This window comes from Ceratotherium simum, chromosome 34 (assembly GCF_057802395.1).
Source record: "Ceratotherium simum simum isolate JZ-2026a chromosome 34, ASM5780239v1, whole genome shotgun sequence".
NCBI classification, from domain to species: domain Eukaryota; kingdom Metazoa; phylum Chordata; class Mammalia; order Perissodactyla; family Rhinocerotidae; genus Ceratotherium; species Ceratotherium simum.
This window is the reverse complement of record NC_141933.1, coordinates 22,718,154-22,738,566: the sequence shown is the minus strand read 5'-3', so window position 1 is coordinate 22,738,566 and position 20,413 is coordinate 22,718,154. Positions and strand designations below refer to the sequence as shown.

The 20,413-nt window shown below is 60.2% G+C and overlaps 1 protein-coding gene across 9 annotated transcripts in view; it reads left to right on the top strand.

The window, feature by feature from the left end:
- The window catches only part of TSPAN18 (tetraspanin 18), a 186,943-nt gene extending 166,798 nt beyond the window's left edge, over positions 1-20,145 (top strand). For 7 of the 9 annotated variants that reach the window (XM_087423087.1, XM_087423085.1, XM_087423088.1 and 4 more), the window contains 5 exons: positions 747-941; positions 7,943-8,017; positions 9,133-9,231; positions 9,695-9,877; positions 10,160-11,081. In XM_087423087.1, coding sequence (XP_087279213.1) covers positions 747-941; positions 7,943-8,017; positions 9,133-9,231; positions 9,695-9,877; positions 10,160-10,309 — 702 coding nt within the window. In that variant the 3' untranslated portion in view covers positions 10,310-11,081. Of the gene's footprint in view, positions 1-746; positions 942-7,942; positions 8,018-9,132; positions 9,232-9,694; positions 9,878-10,159; positions 11,082-16,776; positions 16,861-18,899 lie in introns of those variants that run through there. The other 2 variants (XM_087423083.1, XM_087423090.1) reach the window with 2 other exon arrangements.
- Positions 20,146-20,413: the final 268 nt, after the last annotated feature.

Sequence of the window (20,413 nt, the reverse complement as noted above, 5' to 3'; positions counted from 1 at the left end):
GGTGGGAATTTGTATCCTCTTTTTATCATAAGGAAGCTAAAGCTCAGAGAAGTTAAGCCACTTACCTGAGGTCACACAGCTAGTGAGTGGCACAGTCCTTTCTCCAAAGATGAGTAAAGGGTGGAGATGAAGACATAAACAAGAAGGCTTTTGAGTCATGGATTTAAGAATGGGGAGCCCAGCCTGGCTGAGAGCTCCTGTTGGGACAAAGAGGATGCTTTTGTCTGTGTTTCCCCAGCCCCAGCATGGTGCAGGCACAGCGTAGGTGTCCCAGCATGTTGGTGGAGTTTGGTGAGTGTCCTTAGGGCTGGAATCAGGGAGGCCCAGGATTCAGCCCTGACTCTGCCGCGAACTTGCTGTGTGACCTTCTGCAAGTCGTTGGCCCTCTCTGGACCTCAGTGTGGAATCAGGGGGTCGGACTAGGTGACTTCGTTATCCCGCAGCTCTGAGATTGAAGGAGAATATAAAAGTGGCAAAAGAACCCTCCATGACGTGGGTCTCAGCAGCCCGAGGTGGGGCGGGGGCTAGAGATGGGGTCTAGACGGTGCGTACCCCACTAAGGTCCGGTAACCAGGAAAATTCAAAGTGATGAAAAGCACTACTGGGAAGTAGGCAGATGGATCCCGCCCCGTCCCCTGGGCACCCAGCGCCTCTGTCCGGGGCCTCGCTCCGGGGAATGGCAGTGATATCTAACCTCCCTGTCTGCCCTCCTCTTCTCCTTCCTCCTCCACTGGCCCTGGGAGCAGCTGGGTGGGGCCTGCCTGCTGGGCATTGGCATCTGGGTCCTGGTGGACCCCACCGGCTTCCGGGAGATCGTGGCCGCCAACCCCCTGCTCATCACGGGCGCCTACATCCTCCTGGCCATGGGGGGCCTGCTTGTCCTGCTGGGTTTCCTGGGCTGCTGTGGGGCCGTCCGCGAGAGCAAGTGTCTGCTGCTGCTTGTGAGTACCCCACCCGCGGGGCCCCGGGCGGGAGTGGGGGCCCTGGGTCTGCACCGCAGGGCGCTCGCACAGAGGTCTGGGCCAGGTAGGCGGTCCTCCGGGAGCCTGCCGGGTGGGCGAGCGGCCCCCAGGTGGAGCGTGACCTTGGCCTCCAGGTCTGAACAGCCAGGCTTCTCCAAGGCGGGGTCAGCTGAGAACGTGGACCATGATGCTTGTCTCCTTGCTCGCTTTTAGGAACTCGAGTATATGACTCCTCGGTAAAAGAGCTAAGATAGCTGTCGGGTAAATCCTTCACCTTTTGCCTTTCCACTTCTGAAATAGAAATGATATGATCTCTGAAGGTCCTTTATTCCTTATGCTGTTATGGGCCACATGGTTCACTAGTTGACGAAGATGCATCGGGGGCCGAGAGTGACTGTCCCCTCGCTCGAGGACAGTCGCAGGGAGGCATCGAGCCCACAAGGATGAGCTGGGCAGCAGGGGGGCCTGGGTTTGGGTGTGCACCCTGCTCTGCCCCTAACTAAGGATGCTGTGATTCCGGTCTAGTTTCTTAACCTCTCTGAGCCTTAGTGTCTGCTTGTTAAACGAGCGGCCGACAGCTGTAAGTTGGAGCCAACAAGGCAGGCAGTGGAAGTTCTGTTTCTCTGGGCTTCTGTATTCCCGTGGGCTGTGGTTCTTTGGGCCTCAGCTTTCTTTCCTGGCCTGATGGATGGATCCTCTCTCTGCTGCTGGGTCCTGTGAGACCCCAGCGCCGGGAGAACTTCTGGGTTGAGCCCAGTCATGCTGTGGGGTGAGTTAAAAACAGCCCTGCCTAGGGGCCGGCCTGGTGGCGCAAGCGGTTAAGTGCGCGCGCTCCGCTGCGGCGGCCCCGGGTTCGCCAGCCCGGATCCCGGGCGCGCACCGACGCACCGCTTGTCAAGCCATGCTGTGGCGGCGTCCCATATAAAGCAGAGGAAGATGGGCATGGATGTTAGCCCAGGGCCAGTCTTTCTCAGCAAAAAAAAAAAAAGAGGAGGAGTGGCAGATGTTATCTCAGGGCCGATCTTCCTCACAAAAAAAAAAAAAAACCAGCCCTGCCTAGAGAAGTGAGCTGTGGACGGGTCAGCTTGCAGACGCTCCTGTGGGGGAGTGGGTGGGTGGTCGGGAGTTAAGCATAGGGAGACATGGGCTGCTCAGCTCCTTGCAAGGCGTCTGTCCACTCCTGCCCACCAGCCAGCCCCCAGTGGCTGTGGGAGGCAGAGATCTGCCACAGTGGTGCCTCCTCCCCAGATGAGAACAGACTGTTCGGCCCTCATTCGTGTCACAGTGAGAGGCCCCACGTCCCAGAGAGAAAGCGAATGCGGCTGGGACCTGTGTGACACGGCAGCCTTGGGTCCCTCAGCCTTCAGCAGCAAACGCTGGAACTTTGCATCTGGAGAGAAACGAAGGAACCTTGGGCGCCCCCTGGTGGAGAGCGCCCTACAGCGTCAGATGGGGCCAGAACGTCTGGGCTGGGGCACTTGAAAGGAGTGGGATCTGGGTCCCAGGAGGTGCCAAACCTCCTTCTCCCCTTCCCCTTGGCCCCCGGGGCTCATCCGTTGCTAATGGGCTCATCTCTGAAGCCAAGTCGGGATGCCAGGCTGGGGCCTCGAAAGCCCTCTCCTGCTAAGTGCCTCCCTCAGAGCCTGCCAGCTGGATGAGGACATCGAGGACGTCACTCTCCCCAGTGCTTAGGGGAGAAGACTGAGGCCCACGGACGGGACGAGGTTAGCCCCAAGTCCCCCAGAGAGACAAGTCCTGGCTGCAGCTGGGTCCAGCCCACCGGACCTAGAGGAGCCCCTTCCACTCCTCTCTTGTGCCTCTTCCTCCCTTGTCTCTCCAGTCTCATTGTCTCTCTGCTGCCCCCTTCCTTTTCTCGCTCTTTCTCTGCCTCCGTCTCTCTGATCTCTTGGTTTCTATTCCTGCTGCCTTTCCTGATCCGTCTCCTGAGCGCTCCTGCCTCTGCCCTGTCTCCCTGCCTCTCTCTCTCCTTCCCCTGCATCCCCTCCCCTGCCCTCTCTCTCTGAGGCCCAGCATGTACAAGCCTGAGGTCATGGTACATGTCAAAGACAGGGGACCCTGGCACCCAGGTCTCCCGTCTCTCAGATCAGGGCTGGTCCGGGGGCTCCTGACCTGGAATGGCCTCACCTGGTCCAAAATTCACTTAAAATTATGTGCAAAATATTTTTCAGGGTCTGTGTGTGTGCCTGTACATATGTGTTGTGTGTGTGTGAGTTTGTGTGCATGTTTCTGGGGACAGACACCACGGCTTCTGGAAGGTTTTCAAAAAGATTCATGACCTGAAAAATAGGAAGAACCACTTCTCCCTTCCAACCTGGACCTGGCCATGTGGTGGTTCCAGCTCCCTGCCGAGTCTCAACCTGGTAGACGCTGGGTCCTTCCAGAAGCCTAAGACCACCTCCAGGAGGGAGGGAAGACTTGTCTTAGGAGGAGCCCAGAGGGAGCGACTTCAGCCGTGTTGGGAACCGTGGCTCGAAGGCCTGCAGAGAAAAGAGGCCTGGAGATGGGGGTCAGCTTAGCGTCTCCTCCCCACTGCTCTGAGGCTAAAACCCACAGGGCCCCGGCGACCCTTAGCCCAGGGACAACGAGCCTAATGACCGCATCACCTAATGATCAATTTTTCTAAAGATACGTTTTCCAAGCACTCCTGTTGATCAATTGTGCACCATTTTCACATACAATAGGACAATTTCAGCCTGTTACTGACATTTTGTGGTGTCCCTTTTTCCTAGTTGCTTACCTATGACGAGTTCAAGGAAGGTTTTTAGCCAATTTATTTAAAGGTTCAGATATTTCTTATATTTTATAACAAAGGCATGCTAAATTGGAAAAGAGCAAAAAAGAGATGAGCATATTTAAAAGAGAGAAATTAGCTGAATCGCACATCAAGTATGTAAATTTGGTAAATATTTATCAGAAATGAGAACTGAAAGCAGGCGTGCCCGTAGGCAGATGGGTTAGAAAAGTCTGGAAGTGCTCACCAGTAGGCAAAATAGCAGTTTCCACCCTTTTGTTCATTTTCTCATCCGAAGCAAAGTGTTGTCAATTTGATGTTTAGAAATTACGTCCTTAAGCAAATGGGATGAAGTCAGATGAACTCAAGGGGAACAAACCCTGGGAAAGACCCTGGTTAGGGGAAGCCCCAAGAGGCTTCAGGACCAGCCCTGTGGCCGGTCCAGGAGATCCCCCCGCATAACCAGGGGGAACCACGTTGAGCAGGAGGAAATTGTTTCGTGCTGGAGAAGGCGAGTTGCCAGAGGTTGAATAGTTACGATGTTGGGACCACAGCCCAGCACTTTCCTTCAGGGCACTCACGCTCTCAAGTCACCCCTGGGTCTCCGTGCTTGGGGGAACCCTGCTCCAGGCGGGAGCAAGGGCACGGAGGTCTGCAGACTCCCTTCCTCTGGGCAGGCCCGCTTTCCCCAGTCTATGAGTCACCAGCTTCCTTCTTTAGCTTCATCTCATGGACCTCATGCATTTCGTCTCATGAATTTCGCTTCATGAACCATGAATCTCAGCTCAGTGTAAACTCCATGAGGATGGGGACCCCACCTGCCTTGTGCGTGTTTGTTTGCCAGTACCTAGCACACTGCTGGTGCAGAGTAAGTGCTCACTGAACAGCCTTGGACCAGAGAGGAGACAGTGTCAGAGAGGAGACAGTGTCAGAGGTGTGGCATTGGAGTCAGAAAAGCCTGTTTCTCATCCCTGCTCTGCCATTTCCTGGCTGTGTGACCTGAGGCTGGTTACCTAACCTCTCAGAACCTCAGATTGTCATGTGCAAAATGGAGATAACAATACCTCCTTCCCAGCCATAGCGTTGTGATCCTGGTTTAGTGAGAAAATAGGCATCTTGCTTAGCTCTGTTCTTGGTGTATGTCAGCACTTCATAAATGAGAAACTAAAAGCATGGGTGTTGACCCACGAGAGACCCTACAGGCCATCTGAAAGTCTTAAGGCTTGGAGGCTCTTCCGGGTTCCAGGATAACTTGGCGTTAAGAGGCCATGTTCTGAAATCGGAGTTCCCGTGGTCATCCCAGGTGTACCACCTACCCACTGGGCCAGCTTGATCCAAGTGCTACCCTCTCAGGGTCCCAATGTCCCTGTCAGTAAAGTGGGGCGTTGATGGTCAGAGCAGCTGCTCCGCCAGGCTGCCGTGTCAGATCCGCAGTGCCTAGGTAGCGAGTGCTCCGTAGGTGGTGGGCAGCGCTAGTTTTCCAGAGATCGCCCGTCCTGGCACTTGTCTGCAGGGGGGCCGTGCCCTTGGTTCTGGACCACCGCCTGAGCAGCCCTCACGTCGTGGCAGCCTCGTGCCAGCGCGTCACCAGCATCCTGTCACGGAAGCCGTGCTAGGTCACCCCGGATGGTGCATACACTCCCAGAGTGTCGAGCACGCGGGGTGGCCGGGGCGGGAGCCCGGTCGCATCCGTAGTTTATTACCGTCTAGGCGGCGGTCGGTAGCCAGCGCCAGCTCAGCTGCATCGCCGAGGGTGGAGACCGTTGCTGAGGCCGCTCTTTGCCGGCAACTCCCCCAAGAGGGCAGAGGGCAGGGAGGGCCCCCGTGGAGGCCTGTGAAACAGCCGGATGGCCATCTGTCACCAGCCAAAGGGAAAAAGGGAAGTGCCAGGAGCCCTGCCGGGGCCTCCATCACTGCTGGGGGACGAGAGGCCACAAGGATGGAGAACACACTGCCCAGCCCAGGGGCCGTGCAGCTCCTGGGGGTGGGGCCCGTGGGGGTGGCAGAATGGACTGCGGGAGTCATGGCTGGGCTGCCTGCCGGGGGCCCAGGAGGCCCTCTGTCACGGTCCTCTCTGGGTGGGGGACTCTGCCCAGCCCCCGACCTCAGCCCAAGGTCACCCACACAGCTGACCCCGGTGATGCTGCCGCTGACCTGTCGGAACCAGACCCCTGGGCTCAGAAGAGCCGCTGGCAGGCCGGTCCTGACCCGCACTCCTCAGCAGGGCGAGGAGCAGGTGCATGGAGCTCCGCAAAGAGCTGGATCAAGGGGAAAGGATTTTCGAGCCGCGCACCTTTGGAGTGGTCATTCCCTTCTCCCGCCTGGCTCCTGCATTGTGGAAATGGGGGCCTAACCAGACAGGAGACCGTGGGCCAGGCCTCGGGTTCTAATGGCCAGCAAGCCTCTGCGAGGCCGGAGCCCGGGTGGGAGGCAGCTTGAAGCTGGCGAGACCCCCGTGCCCAAGACGACAATTGGGGCGGAGAATGAAGGGACCCACGCCCTGTGCTGGCGGATCTGTTGAAGCAAGGGGTTCTCCTTGGTTTGGACATTTAAAAGAGACAAAACAAAGCTGTTTGACAGGTCTGGGAGGTGTTTCTCATCCGCACCCTGGATGGACCATTCAGAACCCATCCCCAGGCCCTTGGGCCGTCACCCACGCGGTTTGGAGAAACATCGGGATCTCTGTGGGGCAGCCGCTGTTGAAGCTGAGAGTCGGGGAGGGAACGTGGCTTCCTGAGATGAGGATAAAGTGACGGAAACCTTCTGACCAGAAGAGACACGATCCAGGAGAGAGACACCGAGGGCGTCGTCCACACCCACGAGAGTGTCCGAGAGGAAACCAGCGCCGTGTCCCCAGAGCCAGGCTCTCGAGGCTCAGGGAACGAGCCTCAACTGCCCATGAACCAGCTTTCGAGTTCCTTCTGCTCTTGTAAGAGCCTCAGCGACGAGCTTTGCTCAGCCTGTTGGACGGCATATAGTACACGTTCCCATCCAGTATTTCTTATTACCTTCGGTGACCCTGGTAGTGGGGGTTATCATCCCCATTTTACTGTCGAGGAAACTGAGGCTCAGAGGGGTTTGAGTGATTGTCCCAGTCACACAAAGGGGGGCAAGGCGGGCTGAGGTGTCTGATGCTAAGCCCGGGACCCTGGGCCTCCTCCCAGCCCAGGCACATCCAGTGCAGCCTGGCGGTTCTGAGGACTGTGACCCAAGGGAGCAGGTTTCAGGAACAGCTGGCCGAGGGCGCTGGGAGGGTGTGTGAGAACCTGTCTCCGTGTGCCCTGCGCATTTAGCCCTCTGCTGGTGGTCTCCAGGTGGGGTGACAACTCCAGGGTTGTCCGAGACTAGATGCCAAGGGCACCAGCAATGCTGGGTCAGGAAGGCAAAGCCATTTCCTCTTTCTTCTGCCAACAGCCATCACGCAAAACAGTGCCCATGGCGACCAGGGCCTGAGGTGTAGCAGAGAGCAAGGTCATTGCAGCGAGTCGGTCACTCATGGGTTCATTCATTCATCTGAGAGCCGGACAGACACCCGTGCAGCCTGGGCACTGGAAACGCAGCTGGCTGAGTTACAGCCTCTGTGCCTAAGTCAATGACCCAGTGGGGTGCAGCAGCGGCCGTGCGGGCACCTCTGTGGGGCTGCGATGTGGGGAGCCAGGTGGGGGGCTGAGGCTACCCTGATCTGGAAAGTGAGGAACTGGTGCGGGGGGAAGGGTGGGAGCTTCCTGGCAGACGGAGCCTAGTGTGTGAGGAACATCAGAAAAGGGGAACATCAAGAAATGCAGTGAGCAGAGCAGGACTGGGAGAGGTGGCCCTGGGGCTGGCGGGGTGGGGAAAGCCAGCCAGGGATCCCCGAGGAACTCCGGATTCCCACAGCTTGTACAGTCCACCTGGAGGGGGCCCAAACAGATTTCAACATCCATCTCCCTCCAGGGCTGCCAGGTCAGGTTGTTCAGATCGTGCACTGCACAAGGGGCCTCGTCTAAGGGATGCCATTGGCACAGAAGGCATATTTGGTTTTCTGTTTCCATATTTGTGTTACAACCATGTTGACTCCAAAGATGGATTGTTGGTGTGTTTATTATGAAAAACGTCTGGCCTGTGGCAGCGAAGTTTCACAAAGTCAGTCCGTTGTGTCAGCTGTGTGACGGATGGAAGGGTGGATCAGTGAGCGGCGCCCCGTCCCCTTCCCGCCCCCCGGGCTCACGAGCCTGCCCTTCTGTTACAGTTCTTTCTCTTCATTCTGATCATCTTCTTGGCGGAGCTGTCGGCGGCCGTCCTGGCCTTCATCTTCCGGGAGAATGTAGGTACCCGCCCACGCGCCTCGGCCCCTGCCACCCGCGAGGTGTCGGTGGCCGTTCCCGGCCAGCCCCTCCACTCTCCAAGGGGTCTCCCCGAGTCAGCAGCCTCGCCCCCCACACTTCCAGCCCAGATCGTGACCCACCCCCAGCGGGGCCCCACAGCCCAGAGAGACCCAGGCCGCCTCTGCCTGCAGGGGCTTTTCCAGAAGGTCAGAGTCAGGGGGCCATTAAGGGGCTTTGCTCTTCCAAAGCATCTAGTGCAACCCCACACCTGATTCTGGAATCTTCCGCTCCACACCTTGCCCAGCGACGGCCCAGCAATAGTCATTTGACAGTCTGGGGGTGGTCGGAGAGGCTGTCCCCAGAGCTCTGGAGTGTGTGACGTCTGGAGAACAGGGCGGGGCACTCGGGTGAGACGCTGGCAGCATCCAGTTTGGGCCACTTGCCCCACAGGCCGTCTTATTGCAGGAGCTCCAGCCCCCCAGCTCCCTCTCCTGGGTCTGCAGAGCCAGACCCCACAGCCAGGGGACCTGGAATAAACGGGGTGGGGCGAGGGCAGCAGCCTGCAGGCAGGTCTCCCTCTGCCAGGCCGCACCCAGGGCCGCCCTTTCACCGCAGTGGGAAGGAGGGTGGTTAGACCTCGGGAGAGGGTCCCGAGAGTGAGGACCCACTACCGAGGACGTCTCTGAAAACTGGACGTGCAGGCTCCCTGCTCCACGCCGGGGCCTCTTCAGGGCCTGGACCCCGGGCATCTGCTGGGCTCTGTCTGAGGGGCAGCTCAGGGTGGGGGGGTGGGGAGGGGCAAGCCCCCCCCCCATAAACCCTCCCTCTGGGAAGAGCTTCAGGGCCAGCGAGCTTCCCGTGGTGCTCTGGCCTCAGGTTTGCAGAGGGGGGTGGTGTGGACTTCCTCTCTGGGCCCCTGACCTGCCCATGCGGGGAGGCCCCGGGCCTTGGGGCGGGGGGTAAGGGGCCCACCCGAGCTGGGGGCTTAGGAGAGCCCCAGGTCCCAGGGCCCCGAGGCCCCCCCCCCGCCCCCCCGAGGGAGATGGCAGAGAGGCCTGGGAGGGGTGCCCAGGCTGCCAGGCCCCAGCCGCCCTCTGCCCTCCGTCTCCCCCAGCTCACCCGCGAGTTCTTCACCAAGGAGCTCACCAAGCACTACCAGGGCAGCAACGACACGGACGTCTTCTCTGCCACCTGGAACTCGGTCATGATCGCCGTGAGTCACCCGGGAGGCCGGGAGCTCGCGGAGCCGGGACGCCCACTGCCGCACAGGCCCGGCCCCACGGCCGCTCTGCCCGTGCACCTGGCCCAGACTGGCCTCGGAATCGGTGTCCACACAGCGTTCCGGGCGGCCTTTGCCCGTCGGGGTGACACCCGTTAGCTGTCCCTGTCTTGAGGCCTGAAGCACTTGTAATTGTCACCTATCAGAGTAATCACAGCAGCTGTTTATGAGTGCTGAGTGTCCCGTGAGGCGGGACTTGTTACCACCACCCCATTTTCCAGATGAGGACACTGAGGCTCAGAGAAACCCAGTGACCTCCCCAGAGTCACACAGCCCACACCTGGGCCTTGACTCTGCCCCACCCCACTGCCTCAGTGGCCTTAGAAAGGCCGGCTGTCCGTCCTCTGCTCCCGGGTCCTGCTCCCGCCCACTGGACCCTTCCTCTTTGCTCTCCTAGTTTGGTTGCTGTGGGGTCAACGGGCCTGAAGACTTCAAGTTTGCGTCCGTTTTTCGCCTCCTGACTTTGGACAGTGACGAGGTACCGGAGGCCTGCTGCCGGAGGGAACCCCAGACGCGGGCCGGGGTCCTGCTGAGCAGGGAGGAGTGCCTCCTGGGAAGGGACCCGTTCCTCAACAAGCAGGTAGCGGGCCCTGCTCCCCCGGGCGGGGGACTCGGGTGGCCAGAGCTGGGTGGGTGGCGGTGGGGGCCCGGAGGGTCTGAAGGCATTCTGGAATCTCGTGGAAGTGTCAGCCGTGATGTGGGACACCCGATAGGGGGTGAGGAAGCGGGGAAAGGGTGAGGGTGGCAGATGGTCCAGCGATGGCCCAGGCCAGAGGAGTGGGCATTTTGGCTGGGGTTAACGGGTGAGTAGGAGTTTTCCAGTGTTCCAGGCGGAGCACTCCCTGAGCTGCCGATAATGCAGGTCGGGAGCCAGGACTGCAGTTACACAGTGGGCGCCTCCTCAGCCTGCGCCCTATTTTGGGGAAGCTCGGATCTGCCATATGGGCCACCTCCTGACCCAAGGGAGCAAGGCTTCCCTGACCTGACCCTCCAAGCTCAGGGAAGCTGCTAGACTCCCTTGCTTCTCTTGCAATCTGAGGACTTCATCTCGGTCTCGGAAGAAACTCTCTCCATCCTGCGTGTGCCACCTCTGAGGGGCACGGGGTCCCTGCCTGGCCCCCTCTGTGAGACGGACACCCCCTTGTACTTGATCCCCCTCCCGCGGACCAGTCCCCACCCCCCGGGCGTGTGTGAGACCGGGGGTTGGGGGAGGATGAGGATGAACTGAGTCCATACCCCACGGCCCTCGCTGGATTAGGCCTTTAATGCGGATCTTGTGGGAATGTTCCAGAAGCAGGGGACCCAGCAGGGGACAGGAGACAAGGCTCCGATTCCTGGGGCGCTCACGGTCTAGTCAGAGGGAGCAGATGCTAAACCAGCAGCAGACAAATAGAGTCATCATTTCACGCGATGATGATTACGTGAAGAAAATCAAACCAGATGTTGGACTAGAAGGGACTGGGGTGGGGGCGCTCAAGGCAGGCCTCTCAGAGTCCCCGGGGAGGGGACAGTTGACCTGAGGCCACCTGATGAGGCTCTTTCCAGCCCCTGCTTTGCCCCGCAAACCCGGCATCTCCATCCGCGGCACCTGCCACATCCTGTCAAAGGATTCGTGAGGCCCCAGAGCCACGTTCCTCTGCCCCTTGAGGTCCTGCCCCCCTGCGCTGGGGGAAAGAGACATCAATAAAGAAGCGAGGGCCTGGGATCCGGCCCCTGCGGGCTTGGGGGGGCCACCCCAGGGGTTGGGGCTCTGCCATGAGCAGAGGCCTTGGGATGCGGGGGGATGTCAGGCCTGGGCTGTCAGCCGCTGTGTCACCCTGGTCAAGCCACCCTCTCTGGACCCCAGATTCCTCATCCCGATGCAGAGGCTGCTGGCTGTCCTCCTGGGAAAGAGGGGGTTTGTAAGACCCCTGACCCCCGGGTGGAGGCTGCCCCTCCCAGCCCCTTGCAGTGAGGCCATGTGACCGAGTTCTGGCAGAAGGAAGGGGAGCAGAGGTGACTTACACGACCGAGTCACGTCTTTAACGGAAATCGCTGTGCCGGCCCCTCCTCTTTCTTCCCTGGCTGGAGTGCAGCTTGGTGGCAGCAGGCTCGGGCCTTGAAGGGGGGTGGCCCCCGGGACGTCAGACCGTCAGGAGAGAAAGAGCCGGGCCACTGACGGCTCCACGGAGCAGAGCGGCCTCCATAGCCCGGGATTTGATGTGAAAAACCAACTCTGACTTGTGGGAGGAGCTGCTGTCAGGAAGGCCTGGTGCCCGTGGCAATCCTGTACCCTGAGGCCACCTGGGAACTGCTCATGGAGGGTCTTCACGGACCCTGTTCCCTTAAAGCTTCAGACTGGCCCGTTTCCCAGTTCCCCATTCATCCTCCGGGGTGATGGCTCCTTCCGCCTTCCGCTTTGCAGTCGGAGCTCATCAGAGGGGCCCCTCTGTGGCCACGTCAGTTCTCTGTGATGCCTCTGCCTCTGTTCCTTGTGAGGACTGCCCGACATCTCTTTTCTGAGACACTCACACCCCTCCTGAGCATTCTCCCCTTTTCAAAGCCTCTGCTGAGGGACTGTCTCTACTTGGTTCTCCAAATCCCACTTCCCTAAAGCCCAGGATGCATTGCTGACTTTGCCTCACATCCCCATCACAGTCTTGAGTCAGGGAGCAGCATGTTTGATTGTAAGGAACTGAAATCCCAACCAAAGCAGCTTGAGCAAATGCCAGAATACAGTGGCTTCCCATGTTGTATCGGTGGCTTATCCTGTCAGTCAAGGCCTTGTCTCTGTGATCCTTGTGGCCTTTCCTTGTGCTTACCACTTCATGGTGGCAAAATGGCTGCCATGGCTCCAGACATCCCACCCATGTTCAAGACAGGGAGAAGGGGAAAGGGTAGCACCAGCCTCTTTCCCAGAAACTCCCTGCAGACTCCTGCTTACGTCTCGCTGGCTAGGACTTGGTCACATGGCCACCAGGAGCCAAGGCAGAGGGCACTTGTCTCTGGGTGTTGAGTTAGTCCACCAGCGCTGTTTACCACTGAGCTCCAGTGAAGAGAAATGAGGAAATCCTGAAAGAAGGTGGCCCGTGATGAATACTCGGGCTCCTCCACTGAGTTGAACCCACCATGGCAGCTTCTCCAGCTCATTCCTCAGCCGTCCCTGGGGCATGACGGTCACCCAGGCCAGTCAATAATGTGTTCTCCTGCTGGAAACAAATCAGGGGGTCTCCCAGTAGATGGTGACTTTGCTAGACCTTGACCCCAGGCCAGTATGGTGACCACCACTAGGAAACCATCCGTATCCCCATTTGTCTGGGTGATCTTAGGTCTTCTCTCCCCACATCATTCTGTTTCTCTGCTCGCTGCCCAGTGCTCCCCACTTGCTTCCCGGTAGGTTGCAAGTGTGGGTGCTACTGTGACTTTCCTTGAAACAAAGTGCTACACCCTCATCCTCCTGGCCAGAGAGTGAGTCCAGCATGTGCAAAGGCCCTGGAGTACGAGGGAGCATGGTGTGTTCCAGGAACCAAGAGAAGGCTCACAGAGCTGGAGCACAGTGGACAGGGCCAGACCAGCTCAGGGGTAGGGCATCAGTAGGGCCAGCCCACCCAGGGCCAGCGGGCCCAGGGCAAGGATGTTGGAAGAGCAATGGGAACCCATGGGGCTGGGGGGATGTGGCCATGTTGACACTCTGGCTGCTCAGTGGCCAGGGAGTAGAGGGGCCTGAGTGGACAGGAGGGACTTTTACGCTGGTCCCAGTGGGCAGTGACGATGGGGTAGACCAGGTGGTGGCAGTGGACATGCAGAGAAATTATTCAGGATCTGGGAAATTATTCGGGAGGCAAAACCCACGGGCCCTGGTGGTAGCTCGGCTTTGGAGAAGGGAGGATGAGCAGGTGTTGCGGTGAGTCCCTAGGGTCTGGTTCGGAGGCAGATCTGGAACCTGGTTTGGGCGTTTGAGTGTGCCTTTGGGACACCCGGTGGGCAGCTGGGCAAATGGTCTGGAGGGGGGAGGCCCACGCTGGGCACATGCATGTGGGTCTCGGAGGTGGTGCCGCTGGCCTAGCCACCCGTGTCAGATTAGTTGGGGGGCGACTGATGGGGAGCAGGGCGGGGGTGCTCCCTCCCTGCAGAGGGGTGCGGGTAAGGGGTGGGCAACATCGCGAGGGGAGGAAGAGGGGATGTCCAGCGTGTGGGCGGGCTTGGGGCCCTGAGCCAGGGACCCACCCGGATGCGCGAGAACCCGGCCTTCCTGATGCCCGGCTCCCCCTCGGAGCAGAGGACCGCGTGGCGCTGGGACCCCCGTGTAAACCCCGCGTCCGTCCTCCTCGGGTGTGGCCTTGAGCACGCGTCCGGCTGTCCTCCCCTCCTTTCCCCATTCGTGGAATTCCAGGGAAGCCCTCCCCCAGGGGGCTGTAACAGGATGAAATGGGACCACGTCCGCCCCCAGCAACGTTCTCGCCAGAGTGACGCTCACTCAGCGTTGGTGGCGTCGTCCGTCCATGCCCCCGCCCTCCCCGCTCCCTCTGAGGTCTCAGTACCCGCGGCCTCCGTGGCCAACCTCGTCTGCTTGTTCAGTCCAGGGACCCCAAGGGTCTTTGGTGCCAGAGCTGGACAGAGGGGAGATGAGCGGTTAAGGCCCCAGGGGCCCGCCCGCGCCGATGAGGGGCCGGGATGTCTTCCTGTGCTGGACAAGACCCCAGGGAGGCATGTCCAAGTCAGCCTGGTGCTCAGAGAGGGGCTTGCTGCTCTGTCCCTGTGGTACAGCGTGGGTGTCTGTGTATGTGTGTGTGTGTGTGTTTAGACAGAAAGACTGTCTAGCGATGACACCTGGGGACACGGGGGTAAACCCACACCCCCACCTCTGCGCTCAGACACTTCCCACCACCAGGCTGTGCTCAGAGGACACAGAGAGAGAGGGAGGATGCTCCTCACAGGGATGGGGGTCTGGTCCAGGCCAGCACTGCTCACAGTGCTTTATCCGAGGCTTCTCACGGGATCCGCACACCAGTCCTGTGAGGTGGTCCGTCTGCCTACCCACTTGACAGATGAGCAACTGAGGCACAGAAAAGTAGGTGAATGCCTCGAGGTCGCCCAGGAAGCAGGTGGCAGGGCTGGACCCTGAGCGCAGGCATCCAGGCTCTGGGGCCAGTGTGTGTGACCACCTCCCCCCGGGTTACTGCTGCCGCCTGTCTGGACGGCCCGGCAAAGTGCATTACAAACCCTGGTGTGTATGGGAGGTAGGGGGTGAGGCTGGAGTACTGGCTGCTTGTGGCGGGCCCCGGGGGGCAGGTGGCGCCCAGAGGGGATCCCTCCCAGGCTGCTCCCCGCCTCCCTTTCCTTCCCTCCAGAGCAGGTCGGATTGTTGTTGTTGCTGTTCTACACGTGGGGGTGCTGATGCTTTAAAAGGAGCTGAATTCAGGGCCGGCCCGGAGGCGTAGTGGTTAAGTGCACGCTCTGCTTCAGCGGCCCGGGGTTCGCAGGTTCGGATCCCGGGTGTGGAGCTACGCACCACTCATCAAGCCATGCTGTGGCAGGCGTCCCACGTATAAAGTAGAGGAAGATGGGTATGGATGTTAGCTCAGGGCCAGTCTTCCTCACAAAAAAAAAGAGCTGAACAGAGCAAGGGAGTTGTTGGTTTGGGGTCTGCGGGCAGATCCAGGATGGCCCCTGGGCCTGGCTGGGCGCGTGGGGCTTCCCTGCCAGCTCTGAGGGGACCTCCAGCCACACTGGTTCTTGACCAGCTGGCCCGTGGAGGTGCCCTTAGGGCTGCGTCCCAGTCACACGGCCTTGGCTGGGCTCCCAGTGGCACAGCTGAGACGAGGCCCCCGTGTTCAGCTAAAACCTTCTTTCCCTGTTGTTCTCACCTGCCCTGGGGTGTCTCCAAGCCTGGCCACAGCACAGGCATAGAAATTACTGGGGCACCTGCTCACGATGCAGGCTCCTGGGCGCCAACCAGACTCCGGATCCCGGGTCTCGGGGGTGGGGCCTGGCATCTGTGTTGTCAGCCACCGCCCAGACGATGCTAGCACACGGTCACCCCCAGAGCACTGGGGACCCAGGTCGTCGAGCTGGTGGGGTCTGTTTATCTGGGTCTGTCTTGTTCGCTCTGGGGGGCCCAAGGGAGGGCCTGTGGGGGCCTTCCCTGCCCATCCATCCCCTGGTCACTCTCCAGCACCCAGTGCAGCCTTGTAAGGAGTCATTTCCACTTCCAGCCAGCGAGGCAGGGCTTCTGGGTGATTGACAACGGGTGTGAGCCTAAGAATCACTGAAGAATCACCCAGTAACCTTAGCAGAGCCCAGAGACAGCCCTGGTCACCCCCCAGGACCGGGCATGGCCCCCCACCCCTCCCGGGGCCTTGTGTCCTTGTAGGTCCTCTGGCTGGGTGCAAAGAAGACGCAACTTCTTGTAAAAGAGGGAAGACTCTCCCTCTTAAAAATGTATTTCATTCAGGGCCGGCCCAGTGGTTAAGTGCGCGCGCTCCGATTCAGCGGCCCCGGGGTTCGAGAGTTCAGATCCCGGGCACGCACCGATGCACTGGTCATCAGGCCACGCTGTGGCGGCATCCCATATACAGAATAGAGGAAGATGGACACGGATATTAGCTCAGGGCCAGTCTTCCTCACCAAAAGAAAAAAAAAATAATATGTCTATATTTCATTCGAAGCACCAAGCATGCCTCAGTCTGGTCAGCGTGGGGGAGGGGAGGAGTGTGGACACAAAGATGCGCAAGGCGTGAGGCGCTCAGGGCTGGCGGTCACCGACTGGCAGTTCCTGGCTTTGCCCGCTCTCTCCCTCTATTTCCATCTCTGTCTCAGTTTGGTATCCCCAGGACTGCTTGAAAAAGCAGCAACAGCATGGGAATTCAGTCCATTTAGAGGGGGCCCTGCAGGCTGGGCTGGTCCTGGAGGGCTGCCCGGAGGAGGTGAGGTGTGCGCTGGGTTTTGAAGGATGGGCTGTTTCCTGAGGGCAGAGGCTGAAAACCAGAAGTCCTTCAGCCAGCAGGCAGGTGGTGAGAATGAGCAGAGAGGGTGGGTGTGGGAGAACAGGGAATGATGGGGCTGTGCACCCCCAGGGAGCTATCATCCCGTCTGACAGGTCCTGCCACATAGAAACAATGGCTCCCCTTGCTGGATCTTCTGGTTTTTTGAGAGCAACAGGGAGTCCAGATGTTTCTGGAAATTTCCCAATATTCCTGTCACTGTGGCAGCTGCACAGAAAGGGTCTGTGGCTGATCTGGTGCCCAGGCTGCAGTCTTCAGCCTGCCCTGGGGCTGGAGGCCAGAAGCATCTTCGGTGTGATGCTCACGTTCCTGAGGCTCCTGCCGCCCCCTCCTCCCCCCACCGACTGTCCCCACGGGGGTTGGACAGGGTGGGCCTGCTGGTGCCTGAGCTTGGGGCCACCTGCCAGTCCGCAGGCGTCACAGCCCCGTCCTGACGCTGGGCCCTGACCCCAGGCTGTCCCTCCTGGCTGCGGCTTCATCTCCGACCTTCCCCCAGGGCTGTTACACGGTGATCCTCAACGCCTTCGAAACCTACGTCTACCTGGCAGGAGCCCTCGCCATAGGCGTGCTGGCCATCGAGGTGAGTGAAGCCCCCCCGCAGCTCCCCAGAAGCAGGGCACACACGGGGTCTGGGGCAGATCCCCTGTGCCTGCACCCCCCAGCCTACCTCCGTCTCCAGGTCCTTAAGCGGGCCCCAGAAGGGTCGCCCACCCGTAGTGGGAACTACGGGGTGGTCAGCCTGGCTGTGTCTCTGCTGCTGGAGAGTCACCACGGCCCTCTGAGCGCATCTGAGCAAGACTGGGGGTTGGGGACAGGCAGGCCCTGAGGGTCACTCCCTCATCCCCAACGTCTCCATTCCTCTCCCATCAACCCCCCAGACCCCACCCCAACCCAGCCCCAGGTCCAGAGTGAGCTCTTGACTGAAGGATCAGCACAGCTGACTTGAGGCAGGGGCTGCAGCTGGCCCTTTCTCTGGGGGATGTTCGGGGCCTGCGAGCCTTGTTAACCTCACAAGGGCGATCTGAGCCCCCTTGACCCCCAGGCCCCAGGGCCCCTCAAAGGGAAGGCGGCTGCAGACGCAGACGCCCGCAGCCACCACTAGGTGGCGCTGCAGCCAGAGGGCGCAGCCGCCCCGCCCTCCCCGGGTCCACACCCGCCGCTCGGGGGGTTGGACCCGCAGCGTCGCCCACGCCCGCGCGTCTCCGGGAAGGGCCCCGGGCCTCAGCCCGTCCTCGGCCTGCGGGGAAAGGAAGTCCGGCCGCCCGATCGTCAGCCTGCCCCGCCCACCGTGCGGGGCTGCCTTCCGGGCGCCCGACGCCTGCCTGGCGCCGTAAAGGTCGCCTCTCTCAGCCTCGCACTGTCCTGCGGCCCCCCTAGGGGAGTTTGTGGAGACTGCTGGGGATCGGGGAGAGGGAGGGGTCACTGATTCATCTATTCATTCATTCATTCATTCAGCAAGCATAGACTGCTGTGTGCCAGCACTGTTCTAGGTGACCGAGTCCGCTCCTGGGAGGGGACGAGGAACCAAAAACACATCTGTGCATGGACTCGGGGAGATCGCAGGCCTGTGTCCCCGCAGGACTCTGGGCTTTTAGAGCCAGCTCCCAGCCCTGCCTGTCCTCAGACACAGGGCGTCTGAGCTGCACTTTCCTGGTCTGCAAAATGGTGCCGATAACCCTGCTCCTGGGCCGGTGTGGGGGTTACAGAGGATGGGGGCCACGTGCCTGGCGCCTAGTAGGGCTCATTAAGCAGTGTCTGTGTTCCTGATCTGCTGCCCTCACGCCCAGCCCACAAGCCCAGCTGTGGCCCCCCCGGGAGGCAGAGCCCCGCTCTGAGACGGGGACCTTTACTGTATCCCTGCCCCAGCCTCGCCTCCCCCACCCTACTGTCCCTCTGGAGGTTTGGCCATGAGCCTGTGGCCTGGGGACCATTCCTTGTGCCACTTGCAAGAAGAGATCTGGCCGCGGGGGATGGGCCAGTCTGGCCAGGGGGCGTCCCTGAGTCAGGGTCCCTTAGACAGGCGTTCAGTGATTGTTTCTAACTCCGGGAAGGGCTGCATCTTCCTTGTCTGTTAGTAACGATCCTGGTGGCTCCTCACTAAGCGTCTACGTATGAGGCGTCACTCTGTCCTAGATGACCGCCCTCTCCTTCAATCCCACCAGCGTCCTGTGAGCCAGAAGGGGACAGCAGGCGTTATGAGCTGGGCTCTGGGTCAGAGCGCCTAGACGCAAACCCTGCTCCCCCGCTGGAAGCTGTGTGACCTCAGGCGGGTCACATGACCTCTCTGTGCCTCACTCCCTGTCTGTGAAGGGGTTTCTGAGTTAGCGCTTAGAACTGCCTGGCACACGGTGAGCTCTCCATACGTACTCAGGCCCCGAGAAGGGAAGTGTTCTGGCCCGGTGTTGCCGCTGGCAATAGAGGCTCTGGACTTGCACCCGTGTCCAAACCCCCTTCTTACCATGACTACACTGCGTGAAGGGCACCAGCCACTGCCGAGAGGGGCTGCTCCCCCCCCCCCCCGCCCCGGGCGATGTCAGGACCCTCACAGCGGGAGTGTGCTGAGCGGTGGGCGGCCGCGGGGTGGGCCCCGCCTGACCAGCACCCCCCCTCTCCCTGCAGCTCTTCGCCATGATCTTCGCCATGTGCCTCTTCAGGGGCATCCAGTAGCGGGCGTGGCCTGAGGACGCCCCGCCCAGCGCTGCCCAGCACCCACGCCCCCCCTCTCCCGCGCCCTGCCCTCCTGGCCCCCAGGGAGGAGGTGCGGCCGTCCTGAGCAGCCAGGAGAGGGGCAGGGAAAATAGCTATTTTTTTAACAAAACGAAATGAAGACAAAAATACGGACTGCTGTCCCCCACCTGGACTCGTGGGGATGCCACGGGCTCTCCGCGGGGGGCCCAGCGCCTGAGCCCGGGATGCAGGCTGCTCTAGAGACCAAAGGAACACCGGGCCCCGGGCCTTCCTCGGCCCAGCCGGACCCCCGCGACCCCGGGCCGGGCCCTCTCCTCGTCGCTTCCGGACCTGGTGCCAAGGGAGTGGTGATTTAGGCAACAAGGAGGCAAAAGCAAATCTCAGAGAGAGGGCGCCAAAGTCCAGCGGCCCTAGGAGATCCCGTCACCACGTCCTTGAGGATTGGAACCCACGTGCAATCTCTGCTCCTCCGAGGATGGAGCTGTCCCTGCCTCGGGCTGGGGCCAAGAGTGGCCTTCAGACACTGGACCCAAGGATGGCCCAGCTGGAGAGGTCCTTGCCTGTCCCGTCCATTGGGCCAAATAATCTGGAAGGCCCAGAGAGGGGCAGCTCCTCATCCATAGTCACACAGCACATGCATGACGGTTCTGAACGAGGACCGGGTGACAGGCTGCCTGTCATTCCTTCCAGGGCTCTGTTGGTCCCAGCAGATCAGCTGCTCAGACCCCTCCCTGACCGCAGCATCCAGGTTTCCCCAGAAGAGAGAGGGCAGGCTGGCCAGGAACTGCTCTTCCAAGCTCCACAGCTAAGAAAATTCTGGATTCTGTCCCCCCTGCCCTCCTCCCGCCTCCCCACACTGCCAAGCCCCCAGGGACACACACATGGACACACGCCACAGTTCCTTTTCCACACTGCCCACCGCTCCCCACAAGCCCCTCCCCTTCCCTGTTCACCATCGATGCCCTGGCTCCCAGGCTGGAAGGAACCCCCAAGACCATCTGGTTCTCCTCCTGAGGCTTGGATGTCTTCCGTAAGATCCCTGCCAAGACTTCTCTACCCTCTTCTTGCACACCTCCAGGGACGGGGAGCTCACTACCTCCCAAGACAGCCTCCTTGCCTTTGGACTGCTCTGACTTTAGCATCACCTCAATACACAGAAGAGGTCTGTTTTTCTGTGGCTCTGTCCATGGCATCCCTCTTGCTCTCTCTCCTTCCCAAAGTGTGAAGGCCACACATTGTCTCCCCTGAGTCCCCTTGTCTCCAGGCTAAAGAACTCCAGGGCATTGCAGCCATTTCTGCTGTGACCTGGTTTCCTGTCCCTTCATGTCCACAGCACATTGCTGAGTGTTCCCTCCAGGCCCAGGCAGGGAGAGGTTTCCCCACAGACTCATTCACACCCACACAGCACCCACAAGTCAGCTCCTCATTGCTGGCCTCAGATTCTA